This window comes from Hemitrygon akajei, chromosome 4 (assembly GCF_048418815.1).
Source record: "Hemitrygon akajei chromosome 4, sHemAka1.3, whole genome shotgun sequence".
In the NCBI taxonomy this organism is placed as follows: Eukaryota; Metazoa; Chordata; class Chondrichthyes; order Myliobatiformes; family Dasyatidae; genus Hemitrygon; species Hemitrygon akajei.
The window spans coordinates 138652783-138673062 of record NC_133127.1 but is presented as its reverse complement, the minus strand read 5'-3'; the positions used below and the strand labels follow the sequence as shown (position 1 = coordinate 138673062).

Sequence of the window (20280 nt, the reverse complement as noted above, 5' to 3'; positions counted from 1 at the left end):
TCAATGATTGCTGCTGCTCACTGCTTGTTTCACCCCAAATTGTTCTTACTGACACCCCTAACTTAGCTGAGGATCTTGGCCACCTTCCAAACAAAGGCTGGGCTGTGACTGATGCCCAAGCTCACAGCTGATTAGTCAATGTGGCATACCAAGTTCATGGTTCTAATTTTGGCTGCATTAAGTATGTGCGGCTTGGCCTATGTTGACACTGTGCCAATTTTCAATTATAATCCAATTTCCGTTTAAGTATAAATATATACAATATACTTAATGTACTGGAATAAAGAGCAGCTAATTGAATAAATGATAAAGTAATGACCTTACCTTACATATAATGAGCGTTTCTGGTTGGTTCTTAGGGAGCCAGACCCTGAACTCATACTGTGATTTAGCATCTGTTCCCGCAAGTCATGGATTTTTGCCTCAAACCGGCTGTACTCTTAATAGGCAATATGGAGGGGTGGAAGGGTAAAAAAAAACAAATAAAAATATTTCAGATTTTATTTTTCTACAGCCCATTCAATATTGGGTTTATTAGCTGTAAAATTACAACACATATTTCCACTGCCTCTCGTCATTACCCCTCCCTCCCCAGAATGCACAAGGACGTCCACAACAGGAAACAATGCAGTTCAAACTGTTCCCGGGAATTCAACAATTTCACCTTCTGATTAAACAATGCTTTTCCAGAGAAATCTATAAAGTCAGTTTTGCTTCATGTGGTCTTAATGTTAACAGATTCATATGGATCTACAATAGATAGGTTGTAGTTGCAAAGTTAAGCGACTTTATCAACCAGAGGCATGTTTTCAATATATTAGTGGTTGCATTCAAGACTATATATTAGGCTTCTTCTAAAACATTGTTAGGCATTTTACATTACAATTCTGCAGATCTGTGGAAGATGCTTTTAGACACAGAAAAGGTTGTATAGTATTTAGAGTGCAAAATATTATAAACAATTTAAAGAGGTTTATTACTGACATATATGTTCTCATTGGCATTTATAGTGATTTATTACCACATAATTTTTATACCAATAATTAAAATAGAATTATTAATCACAATGCAAATTAAATATATGCAGGGACCAATGGTTATTTTCAGAAATACTGATTCCTAGCTATTATGTTGGAAAATAATTTTGTATATTGTCAGGATATAGGGAATAAACAAGACAGTCAGAACCTAGTATATCTGCTGATAGTTATATATATCTGCCTGCACAATCCCTGCAATCTGCATCAGAGTGATTCAACATTACACATGAAAATTCTGTCTTAACAAATATGATCGCACAGCACTTTGCACTTAAAAGAGTAAACAGCATTCATTGTGTTATTTCATTTCAATGTTTGATCCACCAAAGGGATCTTCAAAGGTCTACGTTTCCTTTTCTAAATATAATTACAATATAATCACTTATCAAGGAGAGAGTTAGGAAAGCAGGAACATGTAACAATAACTCCTTCAAATCACAAATACCAAATTACATTGAAAACCATATACACATTTTCCACAGCAGGATAACCTCGACAGCCAACTGAGAGAAATCACCAGGGAAACCAAATACATTGAAATGGATTTCTATAAACATCCATTCAGTTAATTTCAGTAGAAATATTTTAAACTAGCACCTAAAATCAGCATGATGTTATTATTCCATAGATATCTCTTTAAAAAAAATTGAAATCCCACCTGAAAACAAGAGTACCTTCCCAATTGTGTTCAAATCTTCCTAGGAATAACAAGGAATCAGGGCTATCCTGTCACAGCAGCAGCAGTAGAGCTCAAGAAGGAATGACCCATTAAAAATGTGCAGTCAAACCCAGAGTCATTTGACGAAGTTGAAGCATCAGTGTTTTCTGTTATTTCAACTCATCCTATCACTGCAGTCTATGATGGCACATGATGGAATGGTTTAATACCTCATATCATCAAACAACAAATGTTTTAAATGCTGACAGCAGCTTTTTACTGCAGATGGTAATCATTATTAGATTCAATTTTCTCTATTATGTTCACCAGAGGGCTTTTTGCATATCTTTATTCAAGAGAACAAGTTTTATTAATTATTTTTTTCATATATTTTAACTCTGTATTTCCACTGCTACCCCCCTCTATTCCCCCCACTCTACCTGGTAGTTAGCATGTTCCATTTTAATTCATTTGTTTACAGGTTTCTAAGATTCTCAGGTCGGAAGGAGAAATGAATAAGGACATTTTAAAAATATGTACAAAAGAAAACTCTTCATATAAAACAACAGTAGGTATTATTTTATACTGTGTGTATTCGAAGTGTCTCTATGACTTGGAAATGCGTAAGTTTATTTTTTTACTGCTGTAAGACTGAAAAAGTGAATTATAATACAATGTTTTTCAAAATGCCTTTATTATTTGGAGCTGCTGCCAGCATACACAGTGATAGAAAATTTCCATTCTTTGGATTTATTCTGCACAAAATTAAAGTTCAAAATAGGAAAGAATTGCCACAATATTTTATAGGAAGTCTTCCGAAATTCAGATAAAATTATATGGTATTTAATATAAAGGAAACTCTTAACATCGAAGCAGTGATATAACGTGCAGTTTTCTGAAACAGTTATGCATTATTTTACTAACTTCATTGGTACCTTTTCAAGAAAGAAGAAAAGGAATTTTATTTTAATTAGTCCCCTAATTTGCTACTCTCACTGTGTCTGAAAGTAGTAAAATAATCTGGGAAAATTGAGTTAAATTAGATGATAATTTTTAAGGAAATAGAACAGGTACAGTAATAGAAGAAACAGAATGGTGCAACTTCAAGTTCACTCCTCAGATCGTATACTCAATTGTTATTAGTAGCCAGATTGACAATGAGGGCATTATAATTAATTACAATGTACTGGCACAGGAAAGAAAAACATCAGTCTGTCTCCTGCTGTTCCTCATTATCCAGTGACCCCTGCTGGAAAGTTTGATTGTGAACAGGACTGGGTTTGGCAAATACAACCACATAAAATACCCCACTGACTTTCTGAATTTGTGCAATTGTAAGGATCTAGAATCCAGCCAGCAACTTAAGTCCTTCTCTGTCAAATAGATACGTTTCATGAGCTAATCTTATACTGGTAAAATGTTCCTAAAGCATTAAATTTTTACTTAAGTTTGTATCTGCAGTTTGTGGTCTTTCGCACATTGGTTGTTCGTACATCCTGTTGGGTGCGGTCTTTCATTGATTCTGTTATGGTTCCTGGATTTACTGAGTATGCCCACAAGAAAATGAATCTCAGGATTGTATTTGGTGACATGTATGTACTTTGATAATAAATTTACTTTTAACTTTGAACTTTTGAATTAATGATCATTTCCTTGGAGAAAACATTCATTTTCTGAAAACTAATGAATAAAGTAATTAAGAACATATCAAACTAAATATCAGATTTGAGTATTGGATTAGTGTTACTCAGAACAACCCAAACAGTTTCAACTATTTCTAAAGAAATTTTACCTCAGATATATTGTGGTCTTTGTAAAATGTCAGAAAAATTCTACACTAAGCATAATTAAACCAAATCTATTTTAATTCTGTTTACAGTGGGACAGTCATTATTAACACAAAACTCAATTTTATATCTTAAGCATTTCACTGCTTATTGATATCTGTAATTTTAAGTTCAATCTCACGTGACTATCATTTAAGTGCTGGACAGCCGTTCTCATACCAGAACCAAATATCATCATACATCTAAAGAGGGGAAATGTGCCCAATACTTCTAATTTCTATTTTACAAACAGATTTGAAAGTATTGAGGAGCAATAATTTGTAGAAATAATTCCAATATCCATAAGTGGCAATAACCATTTTACCCTTAATATATCAATAAAAAATTGACCTATAACTGAATGAGCTAAAAATCCAATAAGCCAAAATAACGCTCACTAACATAGCATGGCACAGGTGGGGACTATAAAAGCACATCCTGGTACAATTACTCCGTGATTTTCATTCACACACTTTATACTAGAAATTATGCAATTTGTGATTTTTTTTACAATTTCACGAATAGACTTCATTAATAAAAATACATACAAGAAATACAAAAAAAGCTGCATGGCTTTCTTTGCATTCATATTGTCATCCAGTCTATACATTCAGAGTATTATCAAATCTATACCTTTTGTACTGTTAGTACATTCTCTATACAAAGCCCATTGGCACTCATGTTGCTTCTTTCAACAATACACACTGCAAGCATTTGAGAGGCTTTTCCACATGTTTCAGCCATTCAGTGTTCAGTGGTGACAGGACCTTAGACAGCAGTCCTCCACAAAGCCTTTGCATTAGCTTCAGTGGATCCCTCAGCACATTTTCCAGAACCCCTGTATGTGCAAGTTCATCTTTAACTGAGTTGGTCATCTTCTAGAGACGCATGAAGCTTGTCCAGATATGTATCCTTCGATTAGAAAAGTCTCTACAATGCAACTGCTTGAGGTGAACCTCAATAAGGGCCTTTGATTCCTTTTGTACACCTTGTCTGAAAATGTGCAGAGCACAGTGAGGTCGGCAATCACCTCATCCTCATCATAACCAAATCAGTGGGAGCGTGTGCTGTGAGTGAGGTATCATTACCTGTGTATGAAGGATCTGACAGGGAGGGCACACTCACTGCCAGCCAAATGAGATCTCAGTGATCAGATTTGATGGTTTTGACAGTGAACACAGGAAATTAACCACTGAATCCATCATGTTCTTTTTGCAATTCCTGCAGGATGTGCTATGTTTGCTTGCATTGGTTGAAAGCAACCAATGAGACTATCAAAAAATTATTCATTTTTAAAGGATTCAGAAAGTAAGAGAGAGTCAGAGGGAATTGTGTTAACTCCAGAAATCAATTCCGTTAAGATGGCAGCACGTTTGATTGCAGCAGCCTCTACGGGGTCAAACAAAGGTGTTATCATCCTTTTTAAATGTATTCTTGTACAACTGCAAGACCTTGCTGGACATTAATAACTTAAAGAACTGTAGATCTACCCCATCAGTGAGTTGCTCGTTGGCAGAGAGACTGAGGAGCTGGACTCGGTGTGAATCGTGCTACTGCCTGTATCAGAGAGGCACTGGAGGAGTCGAAGCATGCAGGCAGAGTGCAGTCTAATAGCCAATGATGGTCCTAGTCATTTTCTTATGATTGCAAGACCCTGTTGGACATTGTTACTGTGGAATACTGCAAGGCCAATTCACTGATTTATTGGTGGGCGGCAGGAACAGACAGTAGGGGAGCTGCATGGCCTCGACTATAATGAAAACCAGGCCTCAACTGTTTATAGCCACCCAGAATAAAGGCATTGGAATCAGTGTGGCACAGCATACAAGCTGAAGTCAGTGTTACCCCCAGTGTTCAGACAATAAGTATTGTGTTTAACTGCAGATTTCTGCACCATTCATGGACTCAGTGTCTTGGACTATATTTTTTGTGTGACTGTATCTCTGATATCTTACTTGTGCCTTATGACTATTGGTACTGTGCTTTGCACTTTGGCCCTGGAGTAATGCAGTTTTGTTTGGCTGTATTCATGGGTAATCATGTATGGTTGAATGACAATTAAACTTGAATTGATTTGAATAGAAACTTCCCCTTCTGCAGTCAAGGAGTTGAACGTGAGGGTGGAGCTCCAAGAGTTGAAAAGCATGAGATTGGCTCAGAAACATCCTGATATACAGACATGCTGAGGATCAGCAAATCCTTCTGTGCTGGCCTGGATGATAGAAAGGCCACTGACTTCATTGCCTCTCGGAACTCTTACATGGAGGTCTTTGATAACAGCAAGTAGGAGAGTCTGGTCCAACCACTAACTCTGGAAGAGCTGACAGGTTCTGTTTAGTTGAAGTGAATAAAACTAACAGGTGTGACAATTTACTGGTTGAGTTGTATTTGCTCTGTAAAATGGATAGCTGAGTGCCACAGAGCCCACAACACTGAGCTTCTGGCTGGCAGCCTATCAGAATCAATGAAAAAGAATATCATCGCCCTCATTTACAAGAAGAGAGAGCTGGAAGACATCAGGAACTGGAGACCTTTTTTTGCTGTTGAATGTGAATTACTAAGTTCGAAGTAAATTTATTAACAAAGTACATACTGTACATGTCATCACATACAATTTGAGATTCATTTTCTTTCAGGCCATCATAGTAAGTACAAGAAAAACAATAAAATCAAAGAAAGACCTATGTGCAAAAAAAATCAACAAACTGTGCAATTACAAAAAAAAGAGAAAAAAGAAGAAATAATAGTAATAAATAAGCAACAAATATTGAGAACATGAGATGAGGATTCTTGAAAGTGAATCCAGTTCAGTGGGAACAGTTCAGTGATGGGCGAGTGAAGTTGAGTAAAGTTATTCCCTCTGGTACAAGAGCCTGATGGTGAGGGCTAATAACTGTTCCTGAACCTGGTGGTGCAGGTTCTGAGGCTCCTGTACCTTCTTCCTGATGGCAAAAGCGAGAAGAGAGCATGGCCTGGATGATGGATCCTTGTACAAGATCTTGTACAAGGCTTTCTTCGAACAAGTATGCTCTGTGACAGGTGATCCACCTGCACCAAACCTGTGCTGTACCAGGCAGGAAAATCTCTGACAGCCTTGCATTGATTAAGAATATCATCATCAACGTGCCAGCAGAACCCTCAGATGAAGGGTGGAAATCATACTCATCGAAGTATGTTAGCACTACATTAAGTATTTAAGTACCTTTTGTATGTACGCCGAAGATCCTTGCAAATTTCTATCGATGTACAGCAGAGAACATTCTGACTATTGCATCTTTGCCTGGTATGGAGGCTCCAATGCACAGGATTGCACGAGGCTGCAGAGGGTTCTAGACTCAGCCAGCTTCATCATATACACAACTGTCCCCGCTATCAACCACATTTTCAAGAGGTGGTATCTCAAGAAGGTGGCATCATCACTAAGGACCCTCACCATCTGGGCATGCCACTTTTCACTACTAAACATAAGGGAGGAGATATAGGAGCTTGAAGACCCACAGTCTGTCATCAGATTTCTCAATGGTCCATGAATCATGAACACTACGTTGTTATTCTTTTTTTGCACTATTTAATTATTTTGTAATTTATAGTAGCATTATGTCTTTGCACTGTACTGCTGCCACAACAAATTTCACATCATTTAAGACAGTGATAATAAACCTGTCTCTGATTGTTAAAGTGTCACTATTTGCTGAGGCACTATCAGTGTAATTTTGAAATGCCATTCAAAATGTTCACCATTAGTTCATTCAGGTACATTGTGAAAAGAAGTTTATACTTATATAAGAAAAAAAACTAAGGAGAGGGTAGGTCCACTCAATGATAAAGGAGGGAGTTTATGCTTCCTGTCAAAGCAGATGTCATAGGTACAAAATGCAAACTTTGTGTTGGTATTTACAGAGGAGATAAAATTGAAGGATAGTGAAAACAGAGTGGGGCACAATAATATGTGGGGACATTTTGAGATTCAGGAGGATGTAGTTGGTAATTCTGAAAAGCAGTGAGGTGGATATATGTTGGGATATATGACCATAAGACATAAAAGCAGAATTGGGCCAATCAGCCCATCAAGTCTGCTCTGCTATTTCATCATGGCTGTTTATTATCCCTCTCAACCCCGCTCTCCTCCATCTCTTAATAAACATTGATGCCCTTATTGATCAAGAACCTATCAACCTCCGCTTTAAGTATAATCAATAACTTGGCCTCCAAGCTACCTGTGGCAATGTATTCCACAAATTCATCATCTTCTGGCAAAACAAATTCCTCCTTATCTCTGTTCTAAAGGGATGTCCTTTTACTCTGAAGCTGTGCCCTCTAGTTCTAGACTCCCCTACTATAGAGAACACCTTCTCCACATCCACTTTATCTAGGCCTTTCAATATTCAGTAGTTTTCAATGAGATTCTTCTGAACTCCTCAAGCGATCAAACACACCCCACACATTTATCTTTACACTCCCTGAATCATTCTCGTGAACCTTCTCTGGACCCTCTCCAAAACCAGCAGATGATTTCTTAAATAAGGGGTCCAAAACAGCTCAGAATACTCCAAGTTCGACCTGACCAATGCCTTTTAAATGCTCAGCATTACTCCTTGCTTTTATATTCCAGTCCTCTCAAAATGAATGTCAATGTTGCATTTGCCTTCCATGCCACCAACTGCACCTGCAAGTTAACACTTAAGGGATCCTGCACAAGGACTTCCAAGTACATTTGCACCTCTGTTTTCTAAATTTGCTCCTCGTTTAGAAAATAGTCTATGCCTTTATTCCTTCTATCTAAGTACATGACCATACACTTCCCTATACTGCATTCCATTTGTCACTTCTTTGCTCGTTCTCCTAAATCTAAGTCCTTCTGCAGATTCCCTGCTTCCTCAACACTACCTCTCCCTGCACCTATTTTTGTACCATCTGTAAACTTGACTACAAAGCCATCAACTCCATCATTCTAAATCATTGACATGTAATATGGAAAGATGTGATCCCAACAACAACCTCTGCAGAACACCACTTGTCACCGGCAGCTAACCAGAAAATGCCCCTTTATTCCCACTCTTAGCATCTTGCCAGTCAGACAATCTTCTATCCATGCTAGTATCTTTCCTATAATACCATAGGCTCTTATCTTGATTTGCAGCCTCGTGTTCTGTACCTTGTCAAAAGCCTTCTGAAAATCTAAGTAAACAATATCCACTGTCTCTCCTTCATCTATCCTGCCTGTTATTTCCTCAATTAATTCTAACAGATTTGTTAGGCAAGTTTCTCTGTAAGGAAACCATGTTGAATTTGGCCTATTATATCATTTGTTTCCAAGTACCCTGAAACCTCATCCTTAAAAATGGATGCAAAAATCTTATGAATCACTTAAGTCAGGCCAGCTGACCTATAATATCCTGTCCTGTGCCTCTCTCCCCTCTTAAAGAGAGGAGTGACATTTTCAAATTTCCAGTCCTCCGGAACCATTTCAGAATCTAGCGATTCTTTGAAGGTTACTACTAATGCATCCACAATCTCTTAAGCTATCTCTTTCAGAATCCTGGGTGTAGTCATCTTGTCCATATGCCTTATCTATCTTCAGACCTTTCAGCTAACCAAGCACCTTCTCCTTCATAATAGCAACAACACTCACTTCTGCACCCTGACACTCGAACTTCTGGCATACATTCGAACTTCTGGTGTCTTCCCCAGTAAAGCCTGATGAAAAATACCTAGAAAGTTCATCTGTCATTTCTTTATTCCCCATTACTACTACTCCCATATAATTTTCCACTCTTTTACACTATATATCCAAATAAAAACTTTTGGTATCCTCTTTTATGTTATTTGCTAGCTTACCTCCATATTTCATCTTTTCTCTCATTATTGCTTTTTAGTTGCCTTCTGTCACTTTTTAAAAGCTTCCCAATCTTCTAGTTCCCCAATATTTTTTGCTAATATTATATGAGTTCTTTTTTGATTTAATGTTGCCTTTGGCCTCCCTTGTCAGCCATGGTTGTTGCATCCTTCCTTTAGAATAGTTAAAACCATAAGGCCGTAAGACATAGTGGCAAGTTTAGGCCATTTGCCCAATAGAGTCAGTTCTGCCATTCCATCTTAGCTGAATTATTATTCCTCTCAGCCCCATTCTCCTGCCTTCTCCCTGTAACCTTTGACACTCTGACTAATGAAGAACCTATCAACTTAGCTTTAAATATACTTAATGACTTGGCCTCCACAGCCATCTGTGGCTATGAATTCCACAGATCCCCTTCCCTTTGACCAAAGAAATTCCTTCTCATCTCTGTTCTAAAATGGACATCCTTCTATTCTAAGGCAGTGCTCTCTGATTCTAGACTCACCCACTATAGGGAACATCCTCTCCACATCCAATCTATCTGGGCCTTTCAATATTCGATCCCCCCTTATTTTTCTAACCCTTTCATTTCCAGAATAATTCTCATTAATACCATTCCCCCTAAGCTGCACTGGTGCTGGTCGCACTGTAACTGAAATGCTCCCATGCACGTAGCCTTTGTTGCCACACTGCTGGACTTTTCATAGTATTGTGGCGACCCACTTTCTGCACAGGCGAACTGGCTCACAAATAGCCAGCGCGCGGGGGGAGACTTTGGTAATGCACCTCTGACGTCATTTCCGCCCGGAGAGGACGGGCACTAGGGATTAAATGCCAGCACCGTGAAGTTTGAATAAACTAGTCTCGAAACAATTTACCGACTGCATGTCGTTATTTCAGCGCTGTGTGTAGCACATCGCTACATTGGTGACCCCAACGGTCCAAATGGGATTTGGATCAAAGATGACCGACTCTTCATCTGTTCATGCAGTTTCGCTAAAACTGCCGACTTTCTGGACACTGCGACCACGCGTGTGGTTCAGCCAAGCAGAAGCCCAGTTCCAGATTCGGCAGATATCCTCTGATTCCACACGTTACTATCACGTGGTGAGCGCCCTTGACCAGGAGACAGCCGCCCAGGTTGCGGATTTCATACAGTCGCCCCCAGAAGAAGGCAAATATGAAGCATTCAAAGCGCTGCTCATTGGGACCTTTGGCCTCTCACGGCGTGAGCGGGGTGCCCGCCTGCTTCACCTGGACGGTTTGGGAGACAGACTGCCGTCAGCATTGATGAACAAGATGCTGGCCCTGGCTGACGGACACAAGCCCTGCCTCATGTTCGAACAAGTGTTCCTAGAGCAACTGCCCGAGGACATACATCTGCTCTGACTGCACTCACGGTGGACGCATCCGACACAGCAGTCGGTGGAGTGCTGGAGCAGCTCATCGAGGGGCACTGGCAACCCTTGGCATTCTTCAGCAAGCACCTACGACCACCCGAACTCAAGTACAGTGCTTTCGACCAGGAGTTGTTGGCACTGTATTTGGCAATCCGGCATTTCAGGTACTTCTTAGAAGGCAGGCCATTCACCGCGTTCACAGACCACAAACCGTTGACCTTCGCGTTCATGAAGGTGTCCGATCCCTGGTCGGCTCGCCAGCAGTGACAACTGTCCTACATTTCCGAGTACACAACGGACATCCAGCATGTCTCAGGAAAGGACAACGTCGTGGTGAACGCACTCTCCAGACCAGCTGTCCAGGCCCTGTCCCTGGGGGTGGACTATGCAGCACTGGTGGAGGCGCAGCAGGCAGAAGACAAGATGCCCAGCTACAGGACCGCAGTCTCGGGTTTGTAGCTGCAGGACTTTCTCGTAGGCCCAGGTGAGAGGACCCTCCTGTGCGACATGGCTACCGGCCAACCTCGCCCCATCGTCCCGGCAGCCTGGAGGCGGCGAGTTTTCGACTCCATACACGGTTTGGCGCACCCATCTATCAGGACAACCGTCCGGCTGGTCTCCAGCAAGTTCGCGTGGCACGGACTTCGCAAGCAGGTCAGTGAATGGGCCAGAACGAGCGCGCAGTGCCAAACAGCCAAGGTGCAGCGGCACACTAAAGCCCCGCCGCAGCAGTTCGAACCCACCCATCGGAGGTTCAACCACATTCATGTGGATATCGTGGGCCCCCTACCAGTATCCCGAGGAGCGCGGTACCTCCTAACTATGGTAGACCGGTTCACGAGGTGGCCAGAGGCGGTCCCACTCACCAACACATCTGCCGATTCCTGCACCCGAGCACTGATCGCAACCTGGGTAGCACGCTTCGGGGTACCAGCCCACATTACCTCCGACAGAGGCGCCCAGTTCACCTCCAGCCTGTGGTCGGCTGTGGCCAGCCTGGTGGGAACGCAGCTGCACCACACTACTGCCTACCACCCACAGTTGAACGGACTGGTGGAACGCTTCCACCGTCACTTGAAGTCGGCTCTCATGGCCCGCCTGAGAGGACCTAACTGGGTGGACGAGCTTCCCTGGGTCCTGCTTGGAATTCGCACAGCGCCCAAAGAGGATCTGCACGCCTCGTCGGCCGAGTTGGTGGACAGCGCACCCCTGGCCGTCCCAGGAGAGTTCATACCAGCCCCAAGGGGGCAAGAGGAAGAACCCACAGCAGTCCTGGACAGACTACGCGAGAGGCTCGGCAACCTGGCCCCCATACCGACTTCACAGCACGGACGGACCCTGACCCATGTAGCCAAAGACCTGCAGAACTGTAAGTTTGTGTTTGGACGAAGGGGCGGACACCGGGCACCGCTACAGCAGCCGTACGAGGGGCCATTCAAGGTGATCAACAACAACGGGTCCACCTACGTTCTGGACGTTGGGGGGAAAGAGGAGGTTTTCACGGTGGACCGACTCAAACCAGCCCATGTGGACTTGGCGCAGCCAGTCGAGGTTCAGGCACCGCGGCGCAGAGGCAGACCTCCCAAACAGAGGCTGATCCAGACTGTGGACACTGGGGGGTGTATCGCAGGTTCTGGGTGGGGGTTATGTGGCGACCCACTTTCTGCGCAGGTGAACCGACTCACAAATAGCCAGCGCGTGGGGGGGAGACTTTGGTAATGCATCTCTGACGTCATTTTCGCCTGGAGAGGGCGGGCGCTAGTGATTAAATGCCAGCGCCGCGAAGTTTGAATAAACTAGTCTCGAAACGACTTACTGACTGCGTGTCATTATTTCAGCGCTGTGTGTAGCACATCGCTACAGTATGCATATTACCAAAAAAAACTTTTAAAGTGCTGCACAGTTTTCAGACCATGAAAAAATTTCCTGTTTAGAGTTGTAAAAAAAATACAGGGAACTTTGCTCATGAACCTCCTCTGGATCATCTCCAATGCCAACATATCCTTTCTTAGATAATGGGCTAAGATGCTCCAACTGAAGTCTGACCAAAGCCTTTTAAAGCCTCAACATCACATCCTTCCTCTTATATTCTAGTAATCCCAACATGAATATGAACAATGCATTTGCCCTATTCTGTTTGTCTGCCATTTCCTTGTCCCCAATTATTACCTGCCCAAAGACATTTTCCAGCAGTTCAATATCCATTCTTTTTCACTCTTTATATATCTGAAAAAACTTCTGGTATCCTCTTTCAAATGACTATCTAGTCTGCCTGCATATTAATTTTGCTCTCCTTATGGCTTTTTTTAGTTAATTTCTGTTGGATTTAAAAAACTTCCCAATTCTCTAATTTCCCACTAATCTTTGCTCTATTATATGCCCTCTCTTTTGCTTTTATGCTGGCTTTAACTTCCCTTGTCAGCCGTGGTTGTGTCATCCTGCCTTTAGAATACTTCATCTACTTTGGGATGTATTTATCCTACACCTTCTGAATTTCTCCCTGAAACTCCAGCCATTGCTGCCCTGTCATCATATCTGCTAGTGTCTCCTTCCAATCAACTTTGGCCAGATCTTGTCTCATGCCTCTGTAACTCCACTGTAATACTGGTACATCTGACTTTATTTTCTCTCCCTCAAACTGCAGAGTAAATTCTATCATATTATAATCACTGCCCCCTTTACCTTAAGCCCCCTAATCAAATCTGGTTCATTACACAATACCCAATCTAGAATACCCTTTCCCCTAGTGGGCACAACCACAAGCTGTTCTAAAAAGTTATCTTGTAGGCAATCTAAAATTCCTTCTCTTGGGATCCAACACCAACTTGATTTTCACTATCAACCTGTATATTGAATCCTGCATGACTATTGTATCATTACTTTTTTACATGTCTTTTCTATCACCCATTGTAATTTGTACCCCACATCCTGGCCTGCATATAACGCCCATTAGGGTATTTTTACCCTTGCAGTTTCTTAGCTCTACGCACAAGGACTCTACATCTTCTGATCTTATGTCACCTCTTTATAAGGATTTGATTTCATTTTTTTTACCAACAAAACTACCTTACCCCCTCTGCCTACCTATCTGTCCTTTCATACAAGGTGTATCCTTGAATGTTAAGCTCCAAACTATGATTTTCTTTTAGCCACATCTCAGCTATGTCCACAATGCCATATTTGCCAAAACCCATTTCTGTTAATCACTGAAGATGAAGCCTTTCTGTATTGTCTTCACAGTCACAGCACACATTGTCACTTAATTTTGTATTGTCAGCTTTGTGATCTCGCATCCAAACTATGAATAGCTGGTGCCCCATGAGCTTTGTGTGCACCATAGTCACTATCTTTCAAACCCAACCTGACCCATTTATTCCTATTTTTGTCTTCTATCTATTAAGCAAATCTCAATGTACACTGATAAACATGCATTATTTTTGCTTAATAATTGTATGTGTAGCATCTATTTATTTATTTTGCTTAGAAATACAGGGCAGAATAGGCCCTTCCTGCAACCCCTACCAACCCCAATTTAACCCTAACCTAATCATGAGACAATTTCCAACGACCAGAATTGAACTCCAAACTCTGACGCCCCGAGCTGTAATTGCGTCTTGCTAACCACTGCACTACCATGGTGCGTCTGACTGAAGTACTTGCAAAAGTCCAAATCCAGCATGAAAGTTTATTCCATCTAACCTATTATGTTGATTTCAACCTCAAAAATCTTAAAAAGATTTGTCAAACATTTTTTCTTTTTAAAAATCCATGTTGGTTGCCAACATTATTTTCTTGATTACCTGTTGCCAGCTTCTTAAGAAGAGTTTCCTGCATTTACCATTTAATTGGTGTCAGTCCAACTAATCTGTGGTACCACTTTCCATCTCCCACTCTGTGGAAACCATCCTGAATTCTATAATTTGGAAGATGACAACTCCTTCAAATCTCCAGGTCATTAGGTCTATGCAAATTATCAATTTTCAGTTCCATTAAATAGTCTAAAATACTAAGTATTTACTGATGTTAATTCCTTTGATTCCTCATCCACTATTAACTTGTAGTGCTCCAATAATTCCAGGAAGTTACTGGTCTTCTGCCATGAAGACAGACATAAAATATTTGACTTCCATATCCTTATTCTCCAATATAATTTCTCCTTCAGTCTGTTAGAGACCAATAGTTAATTTAAATATTTTACTTAACCTTTCTATGTATCCATGGAATCTCTTGTAGCATAGTTTTTATGTTTCTGGCTAGCTTACATTTATTTTCAACTTTCCATTTCCATATCAGTGTCCTTGTCCTCTTTTCCTTTATTGAATATGGAAATATTTGAGGTATATCACATTGCTTGCAACATTATATAAATCTCTTCTGATCTAATGCTACCTTCAACTACTCTTAACAGCCATAAATGGGCCACTTTCTAGTCTGCTGCCTCGTTAAGGGTAATAAATTACTTGCAAACTTTGTATGAATTCTTTAGCCATTGCTTGTTTACTGTCATTTCCTGTAATGCAATTTCCCAATCCACTGTAGTTGATTCACACCTTTTGCCTTCAGAATTTGATTTATTCAAATTTCACACCCTAATCTTAGATTGAACTAAATCACTTTTTTTATATAAAACCTGTCATATTATGATCTATGCTCCCTAAAGACCCAATAAGTGTCAGAATATCAACTAACTCCCAGTTTTAATGAGGTCTAAAGTAGTCTGTTCTCTAACTCCAATAATCTAGAAAACTCTCTGTTATTTATTCCATTAATTTGTCCTCTATTCTATTGCTGTTCATTATATATTTGCACATATTTTATGTATATCAAAATCCTATATGATATTGAACTTATTTCCTATACCTCAAATGTTTTGATTGATACTGTCCTGCATTGCCATGATTGTTTGGAGGCTTATATAAAATTCCCACCTATTTTGTATCTTGTTCTTTAGCCCTGCTTTAACTTATTTTACTTCTTCATTTTGAGGTTCTGGACCAATATCCTTCTTTTCTTTTTCCTTTATATAATTTTTAACATCAGGGTTATGTCACCTCCTTTTACATTTTATCTCCTTGAAAAGTTAAGTATCCTGGAATAATAAGTTCGAGTCTTGTACACTTTCTGTTTAATTGTATTCCCAGTCAGATGGTCTGCAGTCAAATCCCATCAATAATGTTACCAGTGATCGCTATCCAAACTTGGATCACCTCAAATGTCTTCAAAGATAGAGCTGCCTGATTCTAATACATTCAGGTTTATCCTTCTTCACACTGTACCAAGTGTAGTTGTTGAACTATTGCTTTTGATAATAGTCTATCATTAGAGTAGTAGACTATAACCTTGATCTGCTGGAAGTCAAAAAAAGTCATCAACTTGAACTGTTAACTCTGTTTCTCTCTCCAGAGAAAACTTCCAGAATCTTCTGTTTTTGTCCTTTCTACTTCCATGATGATTCATGACACAGGCCCTTTTATCTTTATCCACACCCTCTTTGCAAACCCACAATCCACAAAGAAGTGAGCTACTGTCTCCTCCCCATTACAGTCAACCCATGTCTAATTCCTCTTATCTAATTTCCTGCTCAAATTACACCCTCTCCTCTTTTCTACGAGATTTTATTGCAATTTCCACTCAACTATGTACTGCTCAACTGTCCTTCACAACTCCCTGAATATAACCTATGTGCATTTGATTACATCATAATCTGCCTCTCTCTACTGAACTACTAAAAATAATTGTCATCACTGTCCTCTTTCAAAAACTGTCCGTACATTCTCCTCTGCCATCCTCGTAAATAAGCAGCTCGTTTTCAATTACCCTTCCACAACAAAGACTTTGGATGTATTTGTCAATCTCAAACCCATGTTTACTTTTCCTGGAACTCTTCAGATTGTTTACAGTAATCCTGTAACTTATTATAACATTGGTTATAAAATGCTACAGGATTTGCCAAACATACAAAGAGCCCAATTAAAATGACAAACCTTTCTAAATGCAACCATTGTTCTATTTATGTATTTCACCTCTTGTGTAAGGTGCAGTAGGTTGTGGGTGGCAACCAGGATTTGGGTGGTAGAACCTGAGAACTGGAACTCCTGGAATGGTTTATGACAACTCACCATTGCTTCAGTGATTTTAAATATTTCTTATACTCAAGAGACATTTCAAAAAAGTTTTAGTGAAATTTAGTAATTTATAAAATGATTCAAAACCATAATAGTAAAAAAATTATTTAAAACTAATTACTATAAACTAATTAGAAATGTAAATATAAAGTGAAATATCGTAAAATAGGAGTCTTGATCCATATTTACCTTTATAATGGAGCTCGGCATCGCCACTCAGAAGAGTGGGTCCCTTGTTTTTTAGGTGGGGAATAGACTCGATGTGAATGGAAGTGGCAGAGCAGAAGCATCCTGTGCATTTCCAAATTCTGTATTGCAGTGCCCAGACATAGAAGTCAATGGCTCACTAAACATTGGAGGGAAGACAAGCAGTGGTTTCCTACAGAACTGTCACCAATATCAGAGCTTATTCTTGCCCTATTGTCTTCAGCTCCTATGATTTCCTTGTTGCTTGTGTTATTTCTCTCTCCATCATTGTACCTGGCTGAACCAAATTGTTTACAATCCTGAGTGTCTGACTCAGTCCTGAGCTGAGCTAATTTATGTACTCTCCATCATACTTAATTGTCTAGTTCTACTTCAATTATCTCTAAGGCTGCTTCTGCCATTCAATGTCAAATTCTGATCAATATTCTTAGGAACCCCAAATCTGACTATCCCAATGCTCTTCAGAACAAGCTCCCATCCTGCACTCCCTGTACACTTCAAATCATCCAATCAATCTCAAAGCACAGTGAATCATCATTCTCACATTGACCTATTTTGCATTCTGGTCCATTACAGAGATCATTAAAATTTTTCTGCTTAAATAATTATGCTTATATCCCTACAAAATGCTGCAGTTAACTCAGCAGGCCAGGCAGCATCCCTTCATGAGGACCCTTCATCAGGCATTCATGAGTCCTGATAAAAGATCTCAGCCTTAAACATCGACTGTTTACTCTTTTCCTTAGATACTACCTCCCCTGCTGAGTTCCTCCAGACTTTTGTGTGTGTTGCTTTGGATTTCCAGCATCTGCAGATTTTCTCGTGTTTAGGCTTATATCCCTTCTTGGTCCTGCTCATCCCTGTTTATGTGATTAAAGGAAAATAAGATCAGGAGGAGGTGTAAGTGAGATGATGATTTGCTCTCATCTATTTTGTGCCACTGCCATAGAACAATTACAACAGCCAAATCCCTAGATGGATAGAGATGTAATAACAAAAAAATATATACATTACAAATTGAGTATTTTTATAGTATTTTGTAGTTCTACAGAATTATTCTGAATACACATGCTTATCAGCAGGTTTCTCTATCTTTCCAGATGAAGTCTTCACTAATCCTACATAAGCAAGATATTCCCACTCACAGCTCCAGCTAACTTCTGATTCACATCACCTTGGAAACCACATTTTTTGTACAGGATGTCATTTTCCCATTACCACCATAGATAATAAAAAAAAACAAATTGCTGTTAGCTCATTCTTTATAATAGGCCTAAGATTTTACAGTGCTCTCCATAATACACATCTTCATTACTAATATTATTTTTATGACTATAAAATGAAAGATTTTATACACTAACAGTTGTCTTGGCATAAAATGTGGAAGGGATTCTGTACTAACTGACTCAACTCAAAAGGTGAATGCTGTAAGCTTTGCTGGCCAGAGATGTTGAGGGAAGGAGAAGTGGGGAGAGAGGTATTGGAGTGTGTGTTCAGGGAACAGTCTGACTGATACAGGAAGGAAGGTGATAATATACTGTTCTAAAAAAGGTTTGTGTAAATATATTTACTGACAATAGAAAAATGGATGGCTCTGACTATCCACTCATAGCTACTATAGAAACATATAAATTAACTAAGTCATCACAATATTTCCTGACCAATGGTAGAATAATGCTACAAGAATTAAAATGAAATTGTCAAGCAACAGTCATTCCCCATTAACTTCTAGAATCAGTGATGTTGACTGTTTTACAAAAATGGGACAGAGATCCAGGAAATGTTGCACTGCTAGTGCACAAAACTTAGAAAGGGTCAAGTATCACCTGAAAATCCAAACTAAGGTTTGGGTTTTGGGTAAATCAATTCTGAATTTTCCAAAAGTAGACAAATTTGGATTCAGTATTTGAAATGTTATTAAAGGGTATTGAATGAAGGGAGAAATCTTATTATTAAGATAATGCCAGCATATTTTAATTATACAAATAAAACCAATGGCAAAAGATAACTGATCTTGACTAATTACCTCTTTTGGCATTCTTTACTCTGCTCTAGCTCTCATTCCTTTTCTATGACCTATAATCTAATGAAATGCATTTTCCATTACTAGCTTAATTATTTTGCCATTAGTCGTCTATGCATACCAGAAATAAATCAGCAATATAAAATTGCCAACGTATGCAAAGTCAAAATCAATGTAAGCTTACAAACAAACTAATTTGTGTTCATATACAGGCTGTCTTCCTTTGGCATTGAACTGTAATTTGTTTTGCTTGCATGTATATAAGCACTGAAAATTGGTTACATTTGCCAAAGTAAACATGTGAACAGATTATCCAATCAATAGGGTATCATAATAATTGTAAATTACATAGAAATGCATTTGCAAGGTGTATTTGCTATGAACAGGCGAGTACAAAGCGTGCAATAATATATATCAAACTACTTACAAATGTGTTTTTTCAAGTACTCAAATAATCTAAAGCAGGTGCAATAATCCCATTTTTTACTACTTTAATTTGAACTGCTGATTATTTTACTTAAACCTATATCCAAAAGATTATTTTAGAAAGACAAAATACTACAACTTACCATTACAAATTAGCCTTATAGACATACAAGTTTGCTTATCACAATTATTGCGCAGAAATAAACAAATAAGCATTTCCCTGCTTGCTGACAGGGATGTCAATTGATTTCAGAATCCTTGCATACACCTCATCCAAAAATATCCATTAAAATAGAAACGGTGGTCATCAAATTGCTGTTATTTTGTTTTTTCTTAATGCTGCTTGATTCTCACGAACAATTAAACATATTGTCATAAATTCTGTCTCCTTACCTTTTCTAAATGAGTGCCATCTGCCTGTTACAGTTACTCACAGATCTACATGAATAAAAATTCTGTATTTGCCACAAGTGCTTACCTTACTTTAGCAATCATGTTTTACCTTATGGAAAATGATCAGACTCCCACAATTTTAGTTCTGCATTATTGTCACTTAATTTGTATAAATGGATTGAAGTAGATGAAAGAAAACCAGCACAGTAGAATAAATTCTGGGGTTAAATCTAGCTATATAAACATGAGATTACTTATGTTTTCGGGAGAACTTTGGCTGTATATGCCCTGAAATATTTTGTTCTTTAGCATGCACTAATTTTCCAGAGGTGTCTCAGCCATGTAT

At 39.4% G+C, this 20280-nt stretch overlaps 1 protein-coding gene across 11 annotated transcripts in view; it reads right to left on the bottom strand.

Moving 5' to 3' along the window:
- The window catches only part of LOC140726699 (disks large homolog 2-like), a 797667-nt gene that overhangs the window by 169360 nt on the left and 608027 nt on the right, over positions 1–20280 (bottom strand). For 9 of the 11 annotated variants that reach the window (XM_073043428.1, XM_073043429.1, XM_073043430.1 and 6 more), the window contains one exon: positions 325–439. In XM_073043428.1, the coding sequence (XP_072899529.1) occupies positions 325–439 (115 nt within the window). Of the gene's footprint in view, positions 1–324; positions 440–1698; positions 1838–20280 lie in introns of those variants that run through there. The other 2 variants (XM_073043440.1, XM_073043438.1) reach the window with 2 other exon arrangements.